The 20,000-nt window shown below is 49.7% G+C and overlaps 2 protein-coding genes and 1 pseudogene across 2 annotated transcripts in view; 2 read left to right on the top strand and 1 right to left on the bottom strand.

The window, feature by feature from the left end:
• Positions 1–2,508, top strand: part of LOC122257451 (peptidyl-prolyl cis-trans isomerase B) — an 11,426-nt gene extending 8,918 nt beyond the window's left edge. Inside the window, exons 3-6 of the mRNA XM_086549601.1 lie at positions 1–22; positions 1,009–1,091; positions 1,494–1,636; positions 2,111–2,508. The exon at positions 1–22 is cut by the window's left edge and continues 98 nt beyond it. Of these exons, the coding sequence (XP_086405727.1) occupies positions 1–22; positions 1,009–1,091; positions 1,494–1,636; positions 2,111–2,393 (531 nt within the window). The 3' untranslated portion in view covers positions 2,394–2,508. The remainder of the gene's footprint in view (positions 23–1,008; positions 1,092–1,493; positions 1,637–2,110) is intronic.
• A 1,317-nt stretch (positions 2,509–3,825) lies between these two features.
• LOC122251380 (uncharacterized) overlaps positions 3,826–20,000 on the bottom strand; it is a 22,968-nt gene continuing 6,793 nt past the window's right edge. The window contains exons 7-13 of the mRNA XM_086549250.1: positions 13,722–13,853; positions 13,452–13,548; positions 13,271–13,324; positions 12,432–12,760; positions 12,084–12,388; positions 5,140–5,356; positions 3,826–4,764 (exon numbers count right to left, since the gene is read on the bottom strand). Of these exons, the coding sequence (XP_086405376.1) occupies positions 4,632–4,764; positions 5,140–5,356; positions 12,084–12,388; positions 12,432–12,760; positions 13,271–13,324; positions 13,452–13,548; positions 13,722–13,853 (1,267 nt within the window). The 3' untranslated portion in view covers positions 3,826–4,631. The remainder of the gene's footprint in view (positions 4,765–5,139; positions 5,357–12,083; positions 12,389–12,431; positions 12,761–13,270; positions 13,325–13,451; positions 13,549–13,721; positions 13,854–20,000) is intronic.
• On the top strand, positions 6,413–9,587 carry LOC147469357 (uncharacterized; annotated as a pseudogene).

Raw genomic sequence — 20,000 nt, 5'->3', positions numbered from 1 at the left:
TTCGTGAGCATGGCCAACAGAGGTACGTGGCTTGGTGAGCTTGGCCAACAGAGGTACATGGCTTGGTGAGCATGGTCAACAGAGGTAGGTGGCTTGGTGAGCATGGCCAACAGAGGTACGTGGCTTGGTGAGCATGGCCAACAGAGGTACGTGGCTTGGTGAGCATGGCCAACAGAGGTACGTGGCTTGGTGAGCTTGGCCAACAGAGGTACGTGGCTTGGTGAGCATGGCCAACAGAGGTACGTGGCTTGGTGAGCATGGCCAACAGAGGTACGTGGCTTGGTGAGCATGGCCAACAGAGGTACGTGGCTTGGTGAGCATGGCCAACAGAGGTACGTGGCTTGGTGAGCATGGCCAACAGAGGTACGTGGCTTTACGAGCATGGCCAACAGAGGTCGTGGCTTGGTGAGCATGGCCAACAGAGGTACGTGGCTTGGTGAGCATGGCCAGCAGAGGTACGTGGCTTTACGAGCATGGCCAACAGAGGTAAGCGGCTTGGTGAGCATGTCCAACAGAGGTGTGTGGCTTGGTGAGCTTGGCCAACAGAGGTACGTGGCTTGGCCAGTAGTGGTATGTGGCTTGGTGAGCATGGCCAACAGATGTCGTGGCTTCGTGAGGATGAAGAAGGCATCGTGAGCCTTGCAAAGTGTTGGGATATGCATTTATTTACATATATTTTCTCCACATGTTTGAGTAGAAACTATAATAAAAATATGCCACTCCAAATGATGGCGATGGCAGTAGTCATTACGATTTTACTGATGATAACAGTGTTCATGTTAATCACTAATCAAACTACAGCTACTGCTAGTAGTAATTTACAATCTCTCTAATACTACTAATAATAGCAGCTGTAGTTGCAGTAGCAGTAGCGGCATAGCAGTAATAACAATAACAAAGCCCCTGTTGTCATCGTTGTCACAACAACTGCCACCATGAGTTGTTTATATAATCCGCAAAGACTGTCCTAGCACCATCCAACATACAAAAACCGCCTTTCGTTACCAGGGAAGGACACCAACGGCTGCCAGTTCTTCATCACGACCATCGCAACGCCTTGGCTCAACGGGCACCACGTCGTCTTCGGAAAGGTGATGATGCCATGTTTTAGCTGCCCGTGCTCTTGTCCTTCGTTCTTGTTCTGTGCACTTGTTCTTGCTGTTCTTATATTGTCCTTTCCTCCTTTGCCACTCATTCTATCGTCTTTGGTTGGGTCTGTCTTACTTTACCCCTATCTGGTTGGTTGTTTTTTCACTGTAGTTTGTGTGTGTCATTCTATTTTTTATCATCATTACTTTTTTCGTTTGATGGTATTGAACGAGATAGATCAATAGTTGGAGATCGATAGAAAGAGCGAAAGACAGAGAGAGAGAGAGAAAGAGGGAGAGAGAGAGAGAGAGAGAGAGAGAGAGAGAGAGAGAGAGAGAGAGAGAGAGAGAGAAGGCAGCGACGGGTCGTGTTCTGGGTGGCCCTGACGTCCCGCTCCCCCGCAGGTAGTCGAAGGGCAGCCCATCGTCCACAAGATCGAGTACATGGCCACCGACTGGAACGACCGGCCGCTCAAGGACGTGAGGATCGCCAAGTCCGGTCGTCGCCCCGTCAAGACGCCTTATTACATCAGCGACGACCCGTACAAGTGAGCTTTTCCTTTTGTCGTTGAGGCGGTGCCTGGTGCCGACGGAATCCTCGACATTGACGGGATAACTCTTTTGTTTCCGGTTACGAGTGTCTGAAAAGCTAACCGGGCGATGGCAATAGCGATATCTCTAATGACAATAAGGATAATTAGAGCAGATGAGGAGGGTCAGGGTGGTGAAGGTGTTGATAATATTAGCTGTGGTGCTTTTAGTTTTAGTTATAATAGTAGTTGCAGTAACCATACTAAGGTGATGATGTGCTGATAAGTGATAACAATGATCTATAGTAGCTGATGTGGTTTTAGTGGTAATATCTTAGCACACACATACGCACACACACACACACACACACACACACACACACATACGCACACACACACACACACACACACACACACACACACACACACACGTTAGAGACTGCAAGAACGTCTGACCAAAAAGCATGACGCAGCCCTCTCTCCCGCCCGCAGCCTGAAGGATTGGCTGAAAACCATCAGCGTCCCGCTCGGCCTCTCCTTCTGCATCATCTACGTGTTCAACTACTTCATCAAGATGCTGGACAGGAGCATCATCCCGGACGACGGGTCCATGGAGATCGACGAGGCAACGGAAGATGAGGCGAAGGAAGGAGGGCAAGCGAAGAAGGACGAAGAGAAGGAGGACGGGGAGAAGAAGGAGCAGGAGAGGAAGGCGCTACCCGAGAAGGACGAGGGCACGGGCGTGAGAAGACGCAAGCCGACGGAGAAGGAGTGAGAGCGAGAGAGGATCGTCACGGACTGGCTGCGACGAAGCGTTGGACTTGGTTCATTTCCCGAAGGAGGCCCCCAGGAAGGGAACGCTGTGGACTCTGAATAAAAGCGAATGTTTATCTGGGTTTTCCTTGATCCTGTACTGTCTCGATTTTTCCTGTCTTTCCGGCTACTGTAATTATTATCCACATCATTATGCTTACCATTTTTGTCTCGTCGTGATTATTGTTGCGGTTGCCAGCTGTGTCCTTCTATCATTATTAATGTGATTATTACTATGATCAACGTATCTTTATTCTCATTGTTATTACTTTTATCATCACACATTTATCATCATTATCATTGTATACTATCATTATCATTTTATACTATAATTATCGTTAATATTATCATTATCATCATTATTAATATTGTTATCATCACCAATTTTATCATTATAGTTTACTATCATCATCTTTTTAATTATCATCCTTATTACTATTATCATTATTATTATTACTATTATTATCATTGTTATCATAATTCCTATTACTATCATTATTGTTGCCATCATTACTATTACCATTATCGTTATTCTCATCATAATAATTATCGTCATTATTATAATTACTATTATTATTATCATCTTGATAATCATTACTATTATTATCCCTTTTACGATTATCATTATCATTATTACTATCATCATAATAATCATGATCATTATCACTATCAGTACTATCATCATTACCATTGTTGCCATTACTTTTATCATTATAATTTTTGTTGTTATCACAATTGTTATCATTATTCTCATCACCATCATTGCAATCATTATTAGTTAGTATTATTGTTTTTATTGCCATTATTCCCATCGTCATTATTGGTACTATTTTCATCATCATTCATTTTCATATGATCACTTTTTATAATGCTGTCATTATCAGCGATGGCACTATTATTATTATCTTCATTGTTCATACTTATTATCATCATTATCATTCGTAGTAATTATCCGTTTAGTATTTTAGTGCATATCTTAATGTATTATCCTCTTGATCGTTATATTGATAAACTTATTCCTTTTTCCATATCATTCACATTATCAGTTTTACTCTCATCATTATCATTATTACTATTTTTGTTATACTATCTATCTCTCTTCCATTTCCTCACCCACCCTCTCTCTTTCATTCATTATATATATCTATATCTATATCTATATATATATATATATATATATATATATATATATATATATATATACACACACATATATATATATATATATATATATATATATATATATATATATATATATATACACACACATATATATATGTGTGTGTGTATGTATGTGTGTTACCCTCTCGCTCTTTGTTTTCAAGATTTACAAAAATCAAACCTGCCGTAGGGTAAAGTGAAACTCGTTTAGAAGGCCAATTATTATCGTTTTTATTTTATTTTCTATTATTATTTTTTTTTTCAATTGTAGATGGTTTTTCTGTGTTAACTATTATCAATACTGTTATTTCTGTTTATCCTTGTTTTTGTTTTTATTGTTATCATTATCTTTTTCATCAATATCTATCGTTGCCACTAATTAGGAATTCTATGAAATTTGCGATGAACATAAGGTTAAGCTAAATTTGCGGAGCAGATGCTTCGCCGGGCGTATATGCACCGAGGCGAGCCGGCAATGAGCGTGAAATTATTGACATAATCTTTCCCGAGAAAAGAAACATTTAAATATCCCTTGTATACGGATTGGTAATTGTTTTTTTTTTCTTTCTTTCTTTTACCCCCAATCCATTCTTCAAGAAAGAAGGTAATGCAAACGAAAAAAACAAAACAAAACACTGGAGATGTTGCAGAAATAAACACTCGGTATTAAATGTAATCCTTTCGTAAAACCAAAACAAACGAATAAAAAGAGAGGATACAGTGGCGTTATCTCCATTCCAAAACATCTGCTGTCGTTGTTCCATGGTGTGCAAAGTCAGCATCGGAAAACCCAAAAGATAAAGAGCAGCAAATAGGAAAAGAAACGCGCATTTGAGCGTAGACAGATAGAAATAGATGAATTGATAATTCCGTGTGTGTGTGTGTGCATACGTGTATGTCTGCGTGTGTATGTGCGTGTGTGTGAGTGTAGAATGTTCATATTTATATATTATAATCGGTATGTTCACATTCATGTAAGCGTCCGTACTGTACACATAGCAATTAAGACAGACCAGGTATTCTGCGTACCCTATTCAGATTAGACTGGCACGCTTTCAAAGGTAATCTGAAATCCATTGTCAATCACGCTGCCATCAGTCTTGAAAGCTAAGATGACTTCGTTGGTGGACGAGATGGTAAAGTTCGGGGGTGTGGTGCCACAGGAGAAAGCCCTGCGTTCAGAAGGAAGGTTAGCTCTTAAATGTTGAAACGCGCCAAGAAATGTTGTCTCATTTTCCTCTGTCGTTCCCTCTCTCTCTATTATCATCATTACTACTTTTAACGGAATTATTATTATTTCTATAATTATCATCATACCTACTGTTATTATCATCATTATCTGTTATCATTATATCATTATAATCAAGATTATCATTATGATATTTATCATTATTGTCATCATCATTTCAATGATAATTTCTTTCTGTCTCTTACCCTTTTGCATAAAAAATATTTGAAATAATCTTCACGATATTCTTTCCCTCCCTCTCCTCATCCTCTTTCTCCCCTTTATCAACCTCATCATGACAAAGTCATGTCTGCCTTACCTTTCTGAAGAATCAGAGTCGTAGATCTCGAATTTGTCGTAGTCGCAGGTCGACTGAGACTCTAAATCAAATAGTAGGTACGTGAATCTGATGACGTGACCCACCGGAACTGTGATCTGCATCAAGCAGTCAAGATCGTTGTCATATTTGTCTGGATAGTTTGGGGAGATTATTTCGCCCTCGGTTGCGCTGATGACGGCAGTCTGGCATTGGCACACTGAGAACAAACGAGGAAGTGGGAAGGTTACAACATTATTACCTGCCTGAAAGGCTGTGTTCTAGGTTTCGTTTGCCTTTTTATTGTTTTGGATTAATTACTTTTTCAATAAAAAGTTACTGACGTATACATTGGTTGCCTCTGAGACAGGGACCAATTGATTCAAATTAAGTTCAAATGATATTAAAAGAAAATTACTGAGCATGACGGATGATTGCAGTAGTGTTTGCAGTACTTCTACGGGGTCACTATTTTACTTTGTCATTTTTTTTTTTTTTTCATTTATCTGATTGACTTATTTTTTATAATTAGTAAATGTTACTTTCATCTTTAATGATATTATGGTGCACCATTATGTGACTTTTAAATATGATGAGCACTTGACTTCAAATCATAGGGGTATGTTTACTTTAATTAAAAAATGGGTTTGCTCTCTCCCGTTCTTTCTCACACTCCTGTTCTCTCTCTCTCCCTCTCCTCCCCGCCCAGTAACCGCCTTGTCGTGGCGCGGGGGCTTGAAATCCTTCCTTCCTCTCTGGGTCTGGCCAGTCTCTTCCTCCCGTTAAGGTGGCCTTCCAGCGGCGGGTTCTCTGGGGAGGGATGACTAAGTGTTCCTAGGTGCCGATCTAGCAGGTGAGGCCGCACCCCCCTCTGGTCCTCCCCCCAGGGGGCTCACACCTACCCACGCGTTTGACGAACTCGGCACGAAGTTGACCAAGGCTGTCACCTTGGAGCCTTTCAAGGTCCTCGGTGACAAAAGAAAATGGGTAAGGTTCTGGCGTCGGTTCAGAGAAAACTTACCCAAGAACCTCGGGCTGGAGCCTCCAAACCAGCCCCTGGCTCTGACAAGACTCTGGCGTCGGTTCAGACGACGAGTCAAAACAAAAATGGAAGCCAGGTAGGACCCTCCAACTCTGCTGGCCCCACTGCCAAAACCCCGGCGTCGGTTTGGAGGACAGGCAACAAGCGGCCTCGGCCGGCCACAAACTCAGAGGGCGAGTTTGTAGCCCCAATTCGGTTCCCCCTAAACCGGAAGGATTCGACAACATTTACCAGATGGCACAGGCTCTGGAAAACCAGAGACAGTGCCATCTGACGATTAAAACTGCCAGAGACAATGGCATGATAATCGTATCGAGGGACCAAGCCACTCTAACCTTCCTCCAGGAGACAGACAAGCTTCTGGATGGGCGGAAGGTGAGCCTGTCGGCTCTGACTCCTGAAGAGAGGAAGTCCAAGATGGTGCTTCTTGGATTCCCTCTGATGTATGACCTTGAGTTCATCACGTCTCATCCCAAGGTGGTGGGAGCTTCCCGACTCTCCAAAAGGAAGCACCTAACCAGGCAAGTCCTGGTCACTTTGAAGGGAACCCCAGTTGCGTCCTTAGACCCTGGCAATTGGGGCTCCTACAGCCTCAGGGCATAAGTTCCTGACCCGCTCCGCCGCTTCGCGTGCCAGAAGTATGGGCACCACCAGGCCACTTGCTCTGCAAAGCCAAAGTGTGGTGTCTGCAGTCAGGCACACAGTATGGAGGTGTGCCTCAAAGCACACAAGGAGGGCAAGCAGGACACCACTGCAAAGTATCCCAACTGCCGCAAAAAGCACCACACCTGGAGCCTCGGCTGTTCCGTAAGGAAGGAAGAGGCTCTTCGGCGGCAAAAGGTCGTTGCAAAGTGACCAGACTTTGTTCCCGCCCCTCCAGGCACTTATGTCTGGGGGCAGAGCAAAGGGGTAAGGGCTCCCCCCCCCCGCCCTCCTAAAAGGAAGGACGCACCGCCCAAAGCGAAACCACCGCCGGACACCTCCAACACAAAGGAGTTTCCAGCTCTGGTGGTAGTTCCAAGATGGAAACAGACCCGGAAGGGGTCTACCCCAAGAGCGGAGAGACCAACTCTGTTTACAGAGAAGGACTTGACGCTCCTGCTGACGACAGTTGTCACAGCAGTTGTGACAGCATTGGGGAGGACCAGTAAGGAGATGGAGAAGGCAGTCAAGGTCGCCATGACGGCAATGACTCAAACTGTCGCTGCTCTGAAGGAGAGGGAGATAAGTCCTATGGCCTCAAAACCCACTCCAACTCAAGGCGAGACTCCTCTCCCCACAAAACCCCAGGACGACTCTTGTCTCCCCACCTAAACTGCGGCCAAGACCACACTGTCTGAGCCTGCACCCAAACCCCAAAGGGTGAGGAAGCCATGACCATCCAGAATGAAGGTCAAGGCGACCAAGGGTTCTCCACCTCCCAGGAGACCCAGCCCTACAAATGGATCGACCTGTCCTGACGACAGTGACGAGTCGAGTGAGGAACTCACCAAGGAATTGTCAGACTCCGAAATGTCTGACGTTACCCACACTAAGACCGATTACTGCAGTGGATTATCAACAGCTTTTCCTCAAGGAATGCCCTTCTCCATGCAATCGTGCAATCTTGGAACATTGATGTTGTCATGCTCCAGGAGACCCTAACAAAGGAATCTGTTTGCTTCTCGGGATATAATCCTTTTGTGTTGCCGAGTACGCAAGGCACCAGAGGTTTGATTACCCTTGTGAAGTCAACTATTCCCTGCTCCTTGATTGCCAATCATGTGCAGTGTGGAGAAGGCGTCGAATTCCTTACTGTTGAGATCCATTTGGCCAGGGGTCCCCTCAAGCTGTACATTGTCTATAGCAGGCCAAGATGTAGGAGCTTAGATATTAGTGAAGTTTGTGTTACTGCAGCACATGAGCCAATTCTCATAGGGGAGACTTCAATGCCCACCATCCCATCTTGGCTCCCACTCGGAGTCGTGATGCGGCAAGCTACCACATAGCCAAGGTGCTCGATTCGTGCCCCGAGATTGCTCTTCTCAATAGCCAGGAGCCTACGCATGTTGGTGGGGGGTTCCTTGACCTTACCTTTGTCACTGCAGCTCTAGTCGAGAGAATTAGTTGGTCTGTGGACAACACTGCCACGAGCAATCACTATAGGATAGTCACCACCATCTTGGATGCTGGCCCGGCACCCGTGCCCCGGCACAATCCTCGATGGAAGGTGGACAGGGCCACCTGGAAAGCTTTCCAGGAGGCCCTGGCCAGGTGCCTCAGAACCAGTGACTTCTCACTTAATGATAATGTGGATATACTTGAGGCCAGACTAGTAAATGCCATAGACGAGGCAGCCTCAGAAACCATCCCCAAAACTCATCCGTGGTCCAGGTGTTTCAAAGACGCTTGGTATTACAAGGAGGTCAACCACAGGATCAATATGTGCAGAAGACACTTCCGCAGATAGAGAACCCCTGAGAACCACGCTCTTTTGAGAGAAGCTCTCAGGGATGCTCAGGAAACTGCTAAGAGGGTAAAGCAGGAAAAGTGGCTGGAGTAGTGTGAATCCTTTGGCCACCAAACTTCCATTTCAGAGCTGTGGAACCTGTATCAGATGGGCCACAAATCGCTCACCCCCAAGAAAGACGCAAGTGCAAGTCTCTCGGAGGCAGAGAGACTTGCACTCGAGTTCTCTGCTAGAACAAGTAGCACCAGCTTACCAGCAGAGTTGAGGACATGCCAAGAGGAATTGCTTCCAGGCAGGCATGTCCTCATCAGAGAAAAGGCGGTCAAGCCTGATGATGCAGATGCCATGTTCTCTCATTATGGAATTACAGCGTACACGTAAGACACGTCAACCTTGGGTTGTGATGGGGTCTCCTACCCCATCATTTCCCACCTAGGACATGAAGGTGAGCTTGCATTCTTGTATCTCATCAACAAGTCCTGGGAGACTTCCTTGCTACCACAGTGCTGGAAGAGGGCTGACATAGTTCCCATCCCTAAACCAAAGGAGCCGGGATGGTATCGTCCCAGCTCCAATGGATATTGGGACCTCCTAAAGAACACCTACATGGGCTCACAAGGGGTAAGAGCACTGCTTACAGCATGGCCACCTTACTGAGCACTGTCAGCAACACCAGCTCTGTCATTGTCTTCCTGGACCTGGAGAAGGCTTTTGAACTTGGCAAGCCCACTCGCCATTCAGGAGATCCTGATCGGCAAAGGAATCAAAGGCAGACTGCTTGCCTGGATTGGTGACTATTTTTGGAACAGAACTGCCAGAGTCAAGTTCCCAGGTCAGCTTTCAGGCATTTTCCTCTGGAGAATGGCACTCCACAAGGGGGGGGGGGGGTCCTTAGCCCAGATCTGTTTAACACCCTCATGTTAAGCATCCTCAACATTCCACTCCCAGATCTTGCAATAACTCTGCTGGGAGACGAAATGAGAACCTAACTAGAAAGGCCCAGCATTGTCTGGACCTAATGTCTGAGGAATGCCGCATAGTCAGGCTTAAGATATCAGCAGCCAAATCGAAGGCAATGGCACTGAAACACGATGTCCGCGACCAAAGACTGCGAGTTTAAGGGTTAGAATTAGAGTGGGTTCACGTCTTCCAATACTTGGGGGTATGGGTTGACGAGAACCTCACCTTCCGCTCTGTGGTTAAATATCTTCTAGACCGGACCAAGGTAAGACTCTCTGTCATGAGAGCTCTGTCAGGGCGGAGCTTAGGGGCTGGGCACTGTGTACTAAGATCCTTCTATGTGCACGCTCTCCATCCCATTGTGGAATACACCTCTGTCGCCCTGATTACAGTCAAGCCTGGTCTCAGGAAAAGGCTTGACATCATGCAAAACGAGGCTGCCAGGATTATTCTGGGTGCCCCTGGAGGCCAATTTTTTCCCCCTGGACACCCGGATCGATCAGATGGTGGCCTAGTTCTTTACCAAAGTTTTACAGTCCCCACTGGGCTCGCAGCTAAGACAGAAAGTGCAACATTGGCTTGCACAGAACCACAAATTCTTGGCTAACAACACCTGGCAGTATCACACAGCCAGGGTGTTGATACGCTTTGAGCTCAAGGAGACAATACTAGTTAAGGGCATGGATCTCCCCAACTCTGACTATGTCACAGCCCCGCCATGGGCACGATCCTTTATAGAGTTTTCTGTCATGAGCCTGTCAAGGAGAAAGACACAATACTCACTGCCTCTGTTAAGGGATGAGGTGGAGAGGAATATCACAGCAATCACTCCACCGGGTAGTAAAACCTATTTCATGGATGGTTCTGTAGACCCCATTACCTGCATTGCAGGCGCCGGTTTTGCAGCAAGGGATATAACGAGAGCTGGTACTCAAACGCCACAGGCTATGAAGTGCTGATACTCTCCCCCAGAATATCAAGGTGTGCTGAAGTCAGCCTTCACAGACTGAGAATAGGCTATCCTTGTGCATGGTAAATTGTACCCACCATTGGGCATGATGAGCGATGCTGTGATCATTGTGGCTCACCGGACGCCAAATTAGAGCACTACCTGATGGAGCGCGAGTACACTCGTTTCCTCAGGCAGGGCCCAGAGATGACAGCCACCGGGCTGGTTAGACGGCTATGCCTGTCGCTTGCCCCCTGGCAACTGGAGCGCCTACAGGCAATCCGACCGCCACAGTAAACATTCAGTTATGATGATCAGATCAGTCAGGACTTATAGCTGGCAGAGGCCAGGCCACCTCGTCCACATAGCCCAGGCGAAGCAATGTCTTCGCAAATCTCTCTGAACTGAACTGAACTGCCCCCTGGCAACTGGAGTGCCTACAGGCAATCCACCATGATAAGCATTCAGTTATGATGATCAGATGAGTCACCACTTATAGCTGACAGAGGCTGAGCCGCCTCGTGGATATAGCCCGGGCGAAGCGACATCTTCGCAAATCTCTCTGAACTGAACTGAACCCTTTCCTCTGCTCGCTCTCTCCAGCTCTCCTCCTCGCTCTCTCACTCTCTATTTCTATTTCTCTCTCTCCATTCTCTCTGTGAGACAACAAGTTGGTCACCACATGAATACCACGTAGCTCCGACATGGTATTCTGTATTGTGCCCACGTGGAGGAGGAGCAGCCGACCTGGAACCTGACCATCCGAGTCAGGGTATAATTAGGTTGACCCACCTTGCCAGTTATAATCTGCTTGGATAGTGCAATGGTTAGCGTGAATGCCTCACATCCCCGCTGTTGGCAGATCGCTAGCAAGCACAGCTGCTAGAGGCAGCTGGAGTTTCGAGGCGGAAACAGACACAGGACACTTCAGGTCAAAACAGACTACCAGCAATATAGCCTTGAATAAGTAGAAAAGTTTAATCAATGTATTTGGTCACATGATATGCAATATAAGTGCCTTACATTGCTCAAGCGATGTAAGGCACTGAATCTTGCCTGAGGCATAGAAAGCGACTCAAGAGTCGTGCTTAAAAAGGACACAAAAGGAACCCAAGGCAGATCAAGAGGCAGACCAGTATTGATAGTTCTTATTCACCGGACCACAACCGCTGGCAGCTAGAGGATTATAACCAGGGCATCGAGTGGTTTACAACTGCTGGCAGCGGGGTTTACAACTGGTAGCAGCGGGTTACACAGCGAAACATCTGCTCCACAAATCTGGCTTATCCTTACTTGCCTTGCCTTCTCTCTGTCCTCATACACTATTCCTTACTCTCCGTCCTTGCAAGATCTCCAACAAACCATTCGCTACCACAGTAAATATTAACTATTTATCTTGTGCCGTCATCCCCCAAATAAAGGAAGAACCTCATACTCTCTGTCTCTCCCGCTGTCCCTCTCCTAGCTCTCTCTCTCTCTCTCTCTCTTTGCTTTCATATAAATTTTATTTAAAATCATTAATATTACTGTCCAATTATAACACTAACTTTCGTAAGGGTTTTCAACTATGCAGGGAGTCGTTGTGGTTGTACTCATAGTGGTACTTGACGTTGTGGTTGTAGTGGTAGTGGTACTTGATGTGGCTGTAGTGGTGGTGGTACTTGATGTGGCTGTAGTGGTGGTGGTATTTGACGTTGTGGTTGTAGTGGTAGTGGTACTTGACGATGTGGTTGTACTGGTGGTGGTACTTGACATTGTGGTTGTACTCATAGCGGTACTTGACGTTGTGGTTGTACTCGTAGGCGTACTTGACCTTGTTGTAGTTGTAGTGGTGTTTGACGTTGTGGTTGTACTCGTAGTGGTAATTGGCGTTGTGGTTGTAGTGGTTTTAGTACTTGACGTTGTGGTTGTACTCGTAGTGGTACTTGGCTTTGTGGTTGTAGTGGTTTTGGTACTTGACGTTGTGGTTGTACTCGTAGGGGTACTTGACCTTATGGTTGTAGTTGTAGTGGTGTTTGACGTTGTGGTTGTACTCGTAGTGGTATTTGGCGTTGTGGTTGTAGTGGTTTTGGTACTTGACGTTGTGGTTGTACTCGTAGTGGTACTTGTCGTTGTGGTTGTAGTGGTTTTTGTACTTGACGTTGTGGTTGTACTCGTAGTGGTACTTGGCAATGTGGTTGTGCTCGTAGTGGTACTTGACGTTATGGTTGTACTCGTAGTGGTACTTGGCGTTGTGGTTGTGGTAGTGGAGGTTGTGGTTGCAGTAGTACTAGTAGTGGAGGTTGTGGTTGTAGTTGTGGGAGACTGTTGGAGGATGTGAAAGGCCAGGCGTTTCCGCGTTATTGATTGTTTATCGTTAACATTATAATTTCATTTTTATCGTAATCAATAATAGTAGTATTTGTTCCAGTATTGATGTGGCAGTAAGAGTTATAACAACATTTAATTATTATTGTTGTTGTTGTTATTAACGTCAATATTATTATCCGTACCATTGCTATTATTATCACCCGGCCTTCTTATCATTGTCATTATCATTATGATGATGATGATAATAATGATAATCACTATTTTTATTGTTATCTATATTATTATTATTATTACTGTTATTATCACCATTATCCTTATTATTGTCATTTTTATAATGAAGATTTCAATTGTTATTATGGTTGTGATGATGATCATCATCATCGTCCTTATCTATGATTGATATAATCATCATCATCATCATTACCATATGTGAGACACACTCGAACACCACTAGGCGATATGCCAGGACCACAATATGCTATAAAGGTCCAACTAGGAAAACCTGACTAGGAATCTATTTATAGCGACTCGGCAGATTGTCCTGGGGTCAGTCAGATTCACTCCGTCACTCCGTCACTCCGTCTCAGACACACTCCATCACTCACTCCCGTACACTCCAGCGGGGAGCGGTTGGCTAGCCACCGCTCCCCCGCCTCTGCCGTGAGACACGTCACCCAGACAAGAGACGTCGACAAGCCATCGCTACCCAAATAAATACCAACATATCACCTGTCCCGTTATCCATCAAATAAAGGAATCAAGAACCACTAGACTTTGGCTTCAAAAAACACTTGTGAGCACCTCTCACAAAGTGGTAACAGCGATGGAAAGTCCAATCTTCATCCCTCTCAAATTATAGCAATGGAAAAAGCTACCTTTTGGCCAGCATCCGAACTTGTCTCCGAAAATCAACTTCACTCGCCACGCGATCCCACATGGGAATTTGTCCCTCAGCCCCAAGGCTACCTGCCACAGAGCAGAGAAGCAAGAGTTCCGCTACAGGCACCCTACAACACAAGAATGTTTTAGGATGTAATGCCGTAGGAACACCCAGGCAATTCCAACATCAAGATCTGGAAACATAAGACCCTAGCTCCGCAGCGTGCCAGGAAGAACAAGATCAATGGACAAGATGAACCCTTCCACACACGCGCACTTAAACTTCTTTGAAATGTTTCCGCTCGATATTTCTTCACAAAAACCGTAAGTACATACAGTGAGCCAACTCTCCTTCATTTCTCTATTTTCATATGTCCCCCCATATACGTCTTATGTGTTTTAACAGTGAAAGAAGTTAAAACGTTCTTTGTTGGGCAATGTGTTTTTTTTCTCACATTTTCAACATATTAATTACATTCGTATCGGTGATCAAACTATTCATTTAATAATTACGTTAAATGAATAGTTTGATCACCGATAACAATAATTACGTTAATTGTATTGTATAGTTTGCCGTGAAAATGACTTCGAAGAAAGTAATCTTGTATGTTTCAGTTCTTTCTATGATGCTACATAAGTTTGTATATTCATTCGTTAATCATTCGTTTGTATTATCAAATTTTATAGTTCTACAACTCACTATGTGTGTAAATTACATGAGTCTGAAAGTTCGTTAAGTATTTTAAGGAATATTCCATTTATGAATCCCCCCTCCCCCGGACGTGCGCTTAATGTGTAGCTACGATAGCCGTCATGCTGCCCCCCCCCCCCCCAGCTATGTGACAGACGTCAGGCCTTCCCTTTTTTCCCTCCCCCTGAGTGCATCCCCCCTCCGCCCTCCCTCATCGACGTTCAAAGGGGAGTAGATATATCATTTACTATTATTGTTTAATAAGCATGGCCTCCATGGTACAACGATGAAACTTTCAGAAATGCTTGGGGAACCAGCCTTGTCAATCCTGATTGACAAGGCACTCCGTCACTCCGTCACTCCGTCACTCCGTCACTCCGTCACTCCGTCACTCCGTCACTCCGTCACTCCGTCACTCCGTCACTCCGTCACTCCGTCACTCCGTCACTCCGTCACTCCGTCACTCCGTCACTCCGTCACTCCGTCACTCCGTCACTCCGTCACTCCGTCACTCCGTCACTCCGTCACTCCGTCACTCCGTCACTCCGTCACTCCGTCACTCCGTCACTCCGTCACTCCGTCACTCCGTCACTCCGTCACTCCGTCACTCCGTCACTCCGTCACTCCGTCACTCCGTCACTCCGTCACTCCGTCACTCCGTCACTCCGTCACTCCGTCACTCCGTCACTCCGTCACTCCGTCACTCCGTCACTCCGTCACTCCGTCACTCCGTCACTCCGTCACTCCGTCACTCCGTCACTCCGTCACTCCGTCACTCCGTCACTCCGTCACTCCGTCACTCCGTCACTCCGTCACTCCGTCACTCCGTCACTCCGTCACTCCGTCACTCCGTCACTCCGTCACTCCGTCACTCCGTCACTCCGTCACTCCGTCACTCCGTCACTCCGTCACTCCGTCACTCCGTCACTCCGTCACTCCGTCACTCCGTCACTCCGTCACTCCGTCACTCCGTCACTCCGTCACTCCGTCACTCCGTCACTCCGTCACTCCGTCACTCCGTCACTCCGTCACTCCGTCACTCCGTCACTCCGTCACTCCGTCACTCCGTCACTCCGTCACTCCGTCACTCCGTCACTCCGTCACTCCGTCACTCCGTCACTCCGTCACTCCGTCACTCCGTCACTCCGTCACTCCGTCACTCCGTCACTCCGTCACTCCGTCACTCCGTCACTCCGTCACTCCGTCACTCCGTCACTCCGTCACTCCGTCACTCCGTCACTCCGTCACTCCGTCACTCCGTCACTCCGTCACTCCGTCACTCCGTCACTCCGTCACTCCGTCACTCCGTCACTCCGTCACTCCGTCACTCCGTCACTCCGTCACTCCGTCACTCCGTCACTCCGTCACTCCGTCACTCCGTCACTCCGTCACTCCGTCACTCCGTCACTCCGTCACTCCGTCACTCCGTCACTCCGTCACTCCGTCACTCCGTCACTCCGTCACTCCGTCACTCCGTCACTCCGTCACTCCGTCACTCCGTCACTCCGTCACTCCGTCACTCCGTCACTCCGTCACTCCGTCACTCCGTCACTCCGTCACTCCGTCACTCCGTCACTCCGTCACTCCGTCACTCCGTCACTCCGTCACTCCGTCACTCCGTCACTCCGTCACTCCGTCACTCCGTCACTCCGTCACTCCGTCACTCCGTCACTCCGTCACTCCGTCACTCCGTCACTCCGTCACTCCGTCACTCCGTCACTCCGTCACTCCGTCACTCCGTCACTCCGTCACTCCGTCACTCCGTCACTCCGTCACTCCGTCACTCCGTCACTCCGTCACTCCGTCACTCCGTCACTCCGTCACTCCGTCACTCCGTCACTCCGTCACTCCGTCACTCCGTCACTCCGTCACTCCGTCACTCCGTCACTCCGTCACTCCGTCACTCCGTCACTCCGTCACTCCGTCACTCCGTCACTCCGTCACTCCGTCACTCCGTCACTCCGTCACTCCGTCACTCCGTCACTCCGTCACTCCGTCACTCCGTCACTCCGTCACTCCGTCACTCCGTCACTCCGTCACTCCGTCACTCCGTCACTCCGTCACTCCGTCACTCCGTCACTCCGTCACTCCGTCACTCCGTCACTCCGTCACTCCGTCACTCCGTCACTCCGTCACTCCGTCACTCCGTCACTCCGTCACTCCGTCACTCCGTCACTCCGTCACTCCGTCACTCCGTCACTCCGTCACTCCGTCACTCCGTCACTCCGTCACTCCGTCACTCCGTCACTCCGTCACTCCGTCACTCCGTCACTCCGTCACTCCGTCACTCCGTCACTCCGTCACTCCGTCACTCCGTCACTCCGTCACTCCGTCACTCCGTCACTCCGTCACTCCGTCACTCCGTCACTCCGTCACTCCGTCACTCCGTCACTCCGTCACTCCGTCACTCCGTCACTCCGTCACTCCGTCACTCCGTCACTCCGTCACTCCGTCACTCCGTCACTCCGTCACTCCGTCACTCCGTCACTCCGTCACTCCGTCACTCCGTCACTCCGTCACTCCGTCACTCCGTCACTCCGTCACTCCGTCACTCCGTCACTCCGTCACTCCGTCACTCCGTCACTCCGTCACTCCGTCACTCCGTCACTCCGTCACTCCGTCACTCCGTCACTCCGTCACTCCGTCACTCCGTCACTCCGTCACTCCGTCACTCCGTCACTCCGTCACTCCGTCACTCCGTCACTCCGTCACTCCGTCACTCCGTCACTCCGTCACTCCGTCACTCCGTCACTCCGTCACTCCGTCACTCCGTCACTCCGTCACTCCGTCACTCCGTCACTCCGTCACTCCGTCACTCCGTCACTCCGTCACTCCGTCACTCCGTCACTCCGTCACTCCGTCACTCCGTCACTCCGTCACTCCGTCACTCCGTCACTCCGTCACTCCGTCACTCCGTCACTCCGTCACTCCGTCACTCCGTCACTCCGTCACTCCGTCACTCCGTCACTCCGTCACTCCGTCACTCCGTCACTCCGTCACTCCGTCACTCCGTCACTCCGTCACTCCGTCACTCCGTCACTCCGTCACTCCGTCACTCCGTCACTCCGTCACTCCGTCACTCCGTCACTCCGTCACTCCGTCACTCCGTCACTCCGTCACTCCGTCACTCCGTCACTCCGTCACTCCGTCACTCCGTCACTCCGTCACTCCGTCACTCCGTCACTCCGTCACTCCGTCACTCCGTCACTCCGTCACTCCGTCACTCCGTCACTCCGTCACTCCGTCACTCCGTCACTCCGTCACTCCGTCACTCCGTCACTCCGTCACTCCGTCACTCCGTCACTCCGTCACTCCGTCACTCCGTCACTCCGTCACTCCGTCACTCCGTCACTCCGTCACTCCGTCACTCCGTCACTCCGTCACTCCGTCACTCCGTCACTCCGTCACTCCGTCACTCCGTCACTCCGTCACTCCGTCACTCCGTCACTCCGTCACTCCGTCACTCCGTCACTCCGTCACTCCGTCACTCCGTCACTCCGTCACTCCGTCACTCCGTCACTCCGTCACTCCGTCACTCCGTCACTCCGTCACTCCGTCACTCCGTCACTCCGTCACTCCGTCACTCCGTCACTCCGTCACTCCGTCACTCCGTCACTCCGTCACTCCGTCACTCCGTCACTCCGTCACTCCGTCACTCCGTCACTCCGTCACTCCGTCACTCCGTCACTCCGTCACTCCGTCACTCCGTCACTCCGTCACTCCGTCACTCCGTCACTCCGTCACTCCGTCACTCCGTCACTCCGTCACTCCGTCACTCCGTCACTCCGTCACTCCGTCACTCCGTCACTCCGTCACTCCGTCACTCCGTCACTCCGTCACTCCGTCACTCCGTCACTCCGTCACTCCGTCACTCCGTCACTCCGTCACTCCGTCACTCCGTCACTCCGTCACTCCGTCACTCCGTCACTCCGTCACTCCGTCACTCCGTCACTCCGTCACTCCGTCACTCCGTCACTCCGTCACTCCGTCACTCCGTCACTCCGTCACTCCGTCACTCCGTCACTCCGTCACTCCGTCACTCCGTCACTCCGTCACTCCGTCACTCCGTCACTCCGTCACTCCGTCACTCCGTCACTCCGTCACTCCGTCACTCCGTCACTCCGTCACTCCGTCACTCCGTCACTCCGTCACTCCGTCACTCCGTCACTCCGTCACTCCGTCACTCCGTCACTCCGTCACTCCGTCACTCCGTCACTCCGTCACTCCGTCACTCCGTCACTCCGTCACTCCGTCACTCCGTCACTCCGTCACTCCGTCACTCCGTCACTCCGTCACTCCGTCACTCCGTCACTCCGTCACTCCGTCACTCCGTCACTCCGTCACTCCGTCACTCCGTCACTCCGTCACTCCGTCACTCCGTCACTCCGTCACTCCGTCACTCCGTCACTCCGTCACTCCGTCACTCCGTCACTCCGTCACTCCGTCACTCCGTCACTCCGTCACTCCGTCACTCCGTCACTCCGTCACTCCGTCACTCCGTCACTCCGTCACTCCGTCACTCCGTCACTCCGTCACTCCGTCACTCCGTCACTCCGTCACTCCGTCACTCCGTCACTCCGTCACTCCGTCACTCCGTCACTCCGTCACTCCGTCACTCCGTCACTCCGTCACTCCGTCACTCCGTCACTCCGTCACTCCGTCACTCCGTCACTCCGTCACTCCGTCACTCCGTCACTCCGTCACTCCGTCACTCCGTCACTCCGTCACTCCGTCACTCCGTCACTCCGTCACTCCGTCACTCCGTCACTCCGTCACTCCGTCACTCCGTCACTCCGTCACTCCGTCACTCCGTCACTCCGTCACTCCGTCACTCCGTCACTCCGTCACTCCGTCACTCCGTCACTCCGTCACTCCGTCACTCCGTCACTCCGTCACTCCGTCACTCCGTCACTCCGTCACTCCGTCACTCCGTCACTCCGTCACTCCGTCACTCCGTCACTCCGTCACTCCGTCACTCCGTCACTCCGTCACTCCGTCACTCCGTCACTCCGTCACTCCGTCACTCCGTCACTCCGTCACTCCGTCACTCCGTCACTCCGTCACTCCGTCACTCCGTCACTCCGTCACTCCGTCACTCCGTCACTCCGTCACTCCGTCACTCCGTCACTCCGTCACTCCGTCACTCCGTCACTCCGTCACTCCGTCACTCCGTCACTCCGTCACTCCGTCACTCCGTCACTCCGTCACTCCGTCACTCCGTCACTCCGTCACTCCGTCACTCCGTCACTCCGTCACTCCGTCACTCCGTCACTCCGTCACTCCGTCACTCCGTCACTCCGTCACTCCGTCACTCCGTCACTCCGTCACTCCGTCACTCCGTCACTCCGTCACTCCGTCACTCCGTCACTCCGTCACTCCGTCACTCCGTCACTCCGTCACTCCGTCACTCCGTCACTCCGTCACTCCGTCACTCCGTCACTCCGTCACTCCGTCACTCCGTCACTCCGTCACTCCGTCACTCCGTCACTCCGTCACTCCGTCACTCCGTCACTCCGTCACTCCGTCACTCCGTCACTCCGTCACTCCGTCACTCCGTCACTCCGTCACTCCGTCACTCCGTCAC

The sequence above is a fragment of the Penaeus japonicus genome, unplaced genomic scaffold, assembly GCF_977035675.1.
Source record: "Penaeus japonicus unplaced genomic scaffold, GWHDUDI00000001_assembly GWHDUDI00000022, whole genome shotgun sequence".
Lineage (NCBI taxonomy): Eukaryota > Metazoa > Arthropoda > Malacostraca > Decapoda > Penaeidae > Penaeus > Penaeus japonicus.
This window is presented reverse-complemented; position numbering and strand designations above follow the sequence as displayed.